The sequence below is a fragment of the Arvicanthis niloticus genome, chromosome Y (genome assembly GCF_011762505.2).
Source record: "Arvicanthis niloticus isolate mArvNil1 chromosome Y, mArvNil1.pat.X, whole genome shotgun sequence".
Taxonomy (NCBI): domain Eukaryota; kingdom Metazoa; phylum Chordata; class Mammalia; order Rodentia; family Muridae; genus Arvicanthis; species Arvicanthis niloticus.
Window position 1 is genome coordinate 911,832 of NC_133431.1, and position 7,729 is coordinate 919,560.

Sequence of the window (7,729 nt, forward strand, 5' to 3'; positions counted from 1 at the left end):
TGTCTTACATTTTCAAATGTTTATTTCATGACCAACATAGCAGGAAGAATGTCAGCATGCAGGCAGCCATGATGCTGGAGAAGGAGCTAAGAGTTCTGCATTTTCATGAAAAGGCATCCAGGAAGAGACTGTCATCCAGCAAAATAGTAGGAGACTCTATTTTGCACTGACTGGAGCTCCAAAGACCCCGACTCTAGGAATTCACTTATTTCAAAACAGTAATATCTACCTAGGCCAAACATACTAATATTATCACTTCTTAGGGCCAAATATATTCAAATCACCACAGTTTATTTCTACTATGAATTCTGTCATGCATTTAAATATGATTAGGACATGCAGATGCTTTGCCACATTGATTACTTTCAGAAGGTTTCTCTCTAGTATGTGTTGATTTTTGTATTCAGAGAATACTGTGGCATGTAAAGAATTTTCCAACTTGAGTACATTCACAAGATTTCTGTCCAATTTGTGGTCTTTTATGTCTTTGGAGACTATAGTGATAGGCACAGGCATCCCCACGTTTGTTACATTTGTAAGGTATCTCCAAAAAGTGTGTTATTTGAAGAATTTGGAGAGCACATTATCATGCAAAGACTGTACCTCATTCATGGCATTCATGCATTTTCTCTACAGTATGTGTTCTTTTATGTATTCGGTGATGCCTGTGACATGCAAGGGCTTAGCACCTTGATGACACTGAGTCACTCTCTTGAATGTGTTCTACTATGTAGTCGCAGAAAAAAGTGAATTGTCAGTTTTTTTCACAGTGAATACATTAATGAGGCTTCTCTCCACTGTGATTTCTTTATGTGTGTGTAAAGATCTATGACATGCAAAGGCTTTACCACATTGTTAATATTCAAGTAGGTTTCTCTCTGGTATGTGATCTCTCCTGTCATTGCAGATGACTGTGACTTGCAAATGCATTACAACACTGATTACACTCATGAGGTTTCTCTCCTGTTCCTGTTCTTTTATAATAATAAAGATGTTAAAGTTGTGAAAAGTGTTTACCATGTTGATCACATTCATGAGGTTTCTTCCAAGAAAGAATCTTATATATTTTTGAAACGAGTGGGACATGAAAAGGCTTTTGCACAATGATTACATTCATAGTTTTGTCCAACATGGGTTCTTTCATGTTTTGGGGGAAAATCCTTATGAAAAGGCTTTTACCACAATGATTACATTCACAGGTTTCTTTCCAATTTGGTTTCTTTTATGGTTTTGAAGACAAAAACTTTGTGAAAAGGCTTTAACTATATTAATTACATTAATAAAGCTTCTCTCCAGTATGTGATCATTTATGTCTTTGGAACCTTTTCACTTATAAATGGCTTTGTCCACATTGATTACATAACTAAGGTTTCTCTGGTATGGGTTCTTTTATGATATTGAAGATGACCTTGCTGTATAAAGCCTTTTCCACATTGATTACATTGATAAAGTTTCTCTCCAGTATGTGTTCTTTTATGGGTTTGGAGACTACTGTGACATGAAAAGGCTTTACCACATTAATTACATTCATAGGCTTTCTCTCCAGTATGGGATATTTTATGATATTGGAGCCTACTGTGATCTGAAAAGGCTTTACCACATTGATTACATTCATAAGGTTTCTCTCCAGTATGTGTTCTTTTATGTCTTTGGAGATTACTGTAACATGAAAATGCTTTACCACATTGATTACATTCATAAGGTTTCTCTCCAGTGTGTGTTCTTTTATGATACCGGAGACTACTGTGACATGAAAAGGCTTTGCCACATTGATTACATTCATAGGGTTTCTCTCCAGTATGTGTTAACTTATGACATAGGAGTTTACCATTACAAGAAAAGGCTTTACCACATTGATTACATTCATAAGGCTTCTCTCCAGTATGTGTTCTTTTATGATATTGGAGATGACTGTGACATGAAAAGGCTTTACCACATTGATTACATTCATAAGGTTTCTCTCTAGTATGTGTTCTTTTATGTCTTTGGAGATTACTGTGACGTGAAAAGGCTTTACCACATTGATTACATTCATAAGGTTTCTCTCCAGTATGTATTCTTTGATGAGACCGGAGACTACTGTGACATGAAAAGGCTTTGCCACATTGATTACATTCATAGGGTTTCTCTCCAGTATGTGTTAACTTATGACATTGGAGACTACCATTACAAGAAAAGGCTTTACCACATTGATTACATTCATAAGGCTTCTCTCCAGTATGTGTTCTTTTATGAGATCGGAGACTACTGTGACATGAAAAGGCTTTACCACATTGATTACATTCATAAGGTTTCTCTCCAGTATGTGTTCTTTCATGGATTTGGAGATGACTTTGTTGTGAAAAGGCTTTACCACATTGATTACATTCATAAGGTTTCTCTCCAGTATGTGTTCTTTTATGTGTTTGGAGATGACCGTGACGTGAAAAGGCTTTACCACATTGATTACATTCATAAGGTTTCTCTCCAGTATGTGTTCTTTTATGTGTTTGGAGATGACCGTGACGTGAAAAGGCTTTACCACATTGATTACATTCATAAGGTTTCTCTCCAGTGTGTATTCTTTTATGATATTGGAGATAACCGTGTCTTGCAAAGGCCTTACCACATTGGTTACATTCATAAGGCTTCTCTACAATATGACTTCTTTCATACCTGTAACAATAATGGATACATGTGAATGAATTTACCACATTCATTAGCCTGATCATTTTACCAACATAAATAAACTTTATAGTAATAATAAAGCACACTCAGATCTTAACCTTTTATCATGCCAGGTGTTGGTGGTGCACATCTGGTCCACAGAGTGAGTTCCAGGACAGCCAGGGCTACACAGAGAAACTGTGTCTCGAAAAACAAAAAAAAAAAAAAGGTTTTATTACTTTGATGTCCACGGTTGTACTTGCTCACTGTGGGTTGCTTTACCTCTTTGAAAATACCTGTGATTGTAAAAGCATCTATTACATTTATAGCCTCATTTTTCTATTTGAGATTTCTTTTTTGTTTGTTTCTTTTTGTTTCTTTGGTTTTGTTTATTTTTGAGACAGGGTTTCTCTGTGTAGCCATGGCTATCCTTGAACTCACTCTGTAGTCCCAGCTGGCCTTGGACTCAGAAATCTGCCTGCCTCTGCATGCCAAGTGCTGGGATTAAAGGCATGTGCCACCACTGGTCAGCCTATATGAGATTTCTATATGATGTTTTTAACATGTCATAAGAAATATGGGACAACTCAGAGCATTAAAACTCTGATTGCATTCTTAGTTTTTCCTGTAGTGTGCATCACAGCACAGCAGTACTGTGAACCAGTATGAACAGAAGAATTTCCAAACTTCTATAACACATAGAGATTTTCTGTAGATGTTCCAAGTAAAGTTAGAAAACTAATTAATTACAAATATCTATCATATTCAGAAAGTCTACCAAAGGCAGAAAACTACATATCTTCTCATTGTTCTGAAGTAGATAGAGGTACATTGTTCCTTTTAGTATATCTATGCTCAGATGGTTTCATCAATTCTGACAATTGATACACCCATTAAAAAAGAAGAACAAATGAAAGGTTTCCACATTGAATTAACACACATTGACTTTTTTTCATTGCAGACATGATTAATGTTTCTCCTCAACAACATTCTTGACTCTCATAAACTGACCTTGCCATAAACTTAAAAATTTCACTACAAGAATATGAGCATCACCAACTTTATCATGGAGTATTTGCTTATTAGAAGCTTATGGGTACATGTTTATCACTGTTCAATGTGCAAAATCTAAATATTATGAGACTATACAAAAAAAAAGACTAGACAATACTAAATAGTTGCACAACATAGCTCTAATGGAGATACAAATCAATTAAAGGAATCACTTAAGGCATTGTTTCCTTCTCTTCTTTCTTACAGAAATGCCTTGCAAACACCAATCAGATAACTGACATTGAGGTACACAGTTTTGGGAGAATATTATAACCATAGCTACAATAAAAGAACTGATATTTTACAAACTTGCTTTCCTTTAGAGCTTCCAGATCATATTAAAATTTCCTCACAGGCATATTTGTATCAGCTTAAACATTAAAATTACCTTTTATGACTTCTAGAAGTTTGGTGTTGTTCTTCAGTATGATGGTCTTCCAAATTATAGCCTGAAACCAAAGTACCAGAAAATGAATGATATGGTGTTGGAATTAGGCAAAATTCAAATTACTCTGAATTTTCACAGCAATTAACCTGATTTATTCAACTCAGTGTTACTTTTTCTCCATTGAAATGAGAGATGATCATCAGTAACCCAGGAACATTTTTCTTTTATATTGAAATGCAAAAATAAAAAAAGAGTCACAGACTTGCCTATAGTAGTAAGGTTCCAGTAGGTCTCAAGCATCACATCTTTGTAGAGATTCTTCTGGGAAGTATCCAGCAAATTCCACTCTTCTGCAGTGAAGTTTACGTGTACATCGTCAAAACTCACTGCTTCCTAAAGTATACCATACATGTAAACAACACAAAGCCTGATACTGACATCAATACAAAGTAAATGTATGCTTCCTAGAAAATATAATCATATAATTTAGGTGATTCTTCCACTTATTTGCTGACACACAAATTATCATTTAATCACCATGTCAGTTTAGAAGAAACTTGAAATATAAGGTTCATCTGTGTTACTCCTGAACCCTTTGAATAGGATATAGCCTTGGGACACAAATGGCAATTGAGAGGGATATGCAGGGGAAACAGATCAACTGTACTGAGCACACATCTGAAAATCTGTATGAACAATTACTAACTAAAAAAAGTGATGGGCAAAGGTGCATATATTTGCTCATGTCTTTAATCATAGAGGTACAGGCAGGTGTTATGTCATTGAGCTGATGCCAGCACAGAATACAAAATGAGTTTCAGGACAGCAAATCTTACATGTTAAGAACCTCACTCTGCTACAAAAATAAAACAGGAAAAAATGATAGAATGAACTCACAGTTCTTTACTAAAATTCCTACAAAGAATTATATTCACTGTAGTTCTGTATTCATCTTGCAAAAACATGCAGTGAACCAGTTCAAACAGCAACATTATTTAAATTTTACTAGAAGGGAACTTATGTTTAAGCAGTTAAAAAGTAGACAGATGAAAATATTAGTAATGCATATGTTGATCAGAAATAAGGAACATAGTTCAGGAGATATAGCTTAGGAGTTGAAAGGTCTTTCTGGTCTTCCACATAATGGTGGTCAATTTCTAGCATACACATGTGGACCAACACCTGTCCATTTCCTCAAGATCAGGAGTTCTTCTGACAACAGTTAAGATGAGGCACACATGATATTCATATTCATACACCCAGCCATAATACATTTATTTATTCAAAAATTTCACAACAAACATAACACTTAGGCAGGACATCACATGCCTGCAATTCAATGAATCTGAAGCATCAGATAATATTGATGACATGAGCAGAAGCCATCCAGAGAAACAGAATATAATCTATATATTAGGCTGAATTTCATAATGAAACATGTGGATCAAGAGCAGCACAGAAACATGTGCTTATTGAACAAAACCATGTCAGGGGCCTTATGTGATTTCTCTATCTACTCTCAGCACAGGAAGGGCTTCACAAAAAAAATTTGTTCTAGAAAACCAAAAACTGAAAGAATAAAGTTAAAAATATAAAACCACCAGGTTTGCAAAATAGCATAGCATTGAACAAAAAATGTGTGCACAGTATCTTATATGATTGAGGGACAGAGTCCAAATGGGGAGTGTATAGGTGCATGAGAAGAAAGCTGAAGGATCAGATTCAACCACAACACTGGAGACACCCAGAACAAAATTTGTCCTGTCTAAAAGAAATGAAGCTGGGCAGAGGTGGCTCATGCCTTTAATCCCAACACTTGGGCATCAGAGGCAGGCAGATTTCTGAGTTCGAGGCCAGCCTGGTCTACAGAGTGAGTTCCAGGAAAGCCAGGGCTACACAGAGAATCTCTGTCTCAAAAAAACAAACAAACAAACAAACAAAAACAAAAAATAAAAAAATGCAGAAGTAAAGATGGAGCAGAGGCTGAAAGAAAGGCAAATGAAAACTCAATCAGTAGGAGACACACATAGACAAGCTTGAATCCATGACGTTATTAAGGATATTTTGTTATGCTCCCACACAGGAGCCTTGCATAATTATCCATTGAGAGGCTCCACCCAGCAGCTGACTGAAGCAGAAGCAGAGATCCACAGTCAAACATTGCATGGACCTTGGTAACTCTGATGGAAGAGTTGGGGAAAGGATTGAGGGTCCTGAAGAGGATAGAAACCCCACAGGAAGACCAACAGACTCAACTAACCTTGATCCTTGGGGACATTCAGAAACTGAGGCACAAACAATAACATACACAGTCTGGACAAAGAACCCTGGCCCATAAGTAGCAGATGTGCAGCTCAGTCTTCATGATGGTCTTACAACTACTGTAGCAGGAGCTGTCCCTAAAGCTGCTGTCTATCATTGGGATCTGTTATTTTAACTGGGCTGCCACATCTGGCCTCAGTGGAGAGGATGCACCTAACCCAATAGAGACTTGATGCACCATCATGGATACCCAGGGGCCCACACCCTCTCAAAGGACAAACAGAAGATACAGGAGGAACTCTGTGAAGGCAGGTGACCTAGAGTAGAGACTCCACTAAGTTCATAGCCATTTTATTTATAACAACTTGAAACTGGAGAGAATCCAGATGTCCCTCAACCAAAATGTGAATACAGAAAATGTGGTTCATTTACAAAAGGAAAAACTACTTAGGTATTAAATACAAGGACATCATGAATTTTGCAGGCAAATGGATACAGCTTGAAACTATCATCTCGATTGAGGTAACCCAGATCTAAAAGCACATGCATGTATGTGCTCACTTACAAGTGAATAATAATCATATCATACAGGAAACCCACACTACACTCCATAGACACAAAGAAACTAAACAAGAAAGAAGGCCCGAATGAACATGGTTGAATCTCACTCAGAAGAGGGAATAAAGCAATCATAGGAGGCAGATGGAAGAGAGAGAACTGGATGGGAGAGCAGATAAGAAAGGGGAATCGAAGAGAACAACGAACAGGTGTGGTGAGAGACAAGAGAGGGCCAGAGGGGGGAAATGAATGAAAATCTGCAGCTGGCTCAGGGGAGAGGGTTACATTTATGGTATGCCAGGGACCACGAATTGGAGGGCAACTAGGAGTCTATGTGGTCAATCTTAGCTGAGATGCATAGCAATTAGATATGGATGCTGAAGAGGCCACATCTGCAATCAGGCAGGATTCTCAGTAGAGAGTTAAAGACACCAACAAATCCAAAAACCTTTCTACCCAAAATTTTTCTTGTCTATGAATACAATCTACAACATAGATTCTGTCAGAAGCAAAATATCCCTTAGATACCATGTTGTTGTTGTTGTTGTTGTTCTAACTTGCTTGTCTGCTGCTGTGATCGAATCCTCTGGGCAAAATCATCTCAGGTAATAAGTGTTTGTTGTACATGGTTCTGTCAGATCAGTCCATCATTTTGAGAGCTTAGATTAGAAAATGAAGGCAAAACTCATGGACATACACTGTCTCCTGGCTTGCTCTCTTGCTAGGTCACTGTCTCATGCTCAGCCTGCTCTCTCATCCAGCCCAGGACCACTTGCTTAGGGATGTTGCAATACTCAGTGGAAGAGCCTTCCTAATCAATCA

General features: G+C 37.2%; 1 protein-coding gene across 1 annotated transcript; it reads right to left on the bottom strand.

Moving 5' to 3' along the window:
* Nucleotides 1–1,517: 1,517 nt before the first annotated feature.
* Nucleotides 1,518–4,387, bottom strand: LOC143437351 (uncharacterized). The gene is made up of 3 exons (XM_076922146.1): nucleotides 4,354–4,387; nucleotides 4,088–4,148; nucleotides 1,518–2,655 (listed from the first exon to the last, which is right to left on the bottom strand). The coding sequence occupies exons 1-3, from the start codon at nucleotides 4,385–4,387 to the stop codon at nucleotides 1,518–1,520; spliced, it is 1,233 nt and encodes a 410-aa protein (XP_076778261.1).
* Nucleotides 4,388–7,729: the final 3,342 nt, after the last annotated feature.

Excerpts from the sequence above, each read along its gene's own strand:
- LOC143437351 (XM_076922146.1), bottom strand. The coding sequence starts at position 4,387 with ATGCTTGAGACCTACTGGAACCTTACTACTATAG. Across the intron at positions 4,149-4,353 it reads CTGGAACCTTACTACTATAG|GCTATAATTTGGAAGACCAT; the intron begins GCAAGTCTGTGA and ends CTTTGGTTTCAG. Across the intron at positions 2,656-4,087 it reads ACTTCTAGAAGTCATAAAAG|GTATGAAAGAAGTCATATTG; the intron begins GTAATTTTAATG and ends TTATTGTTACAG.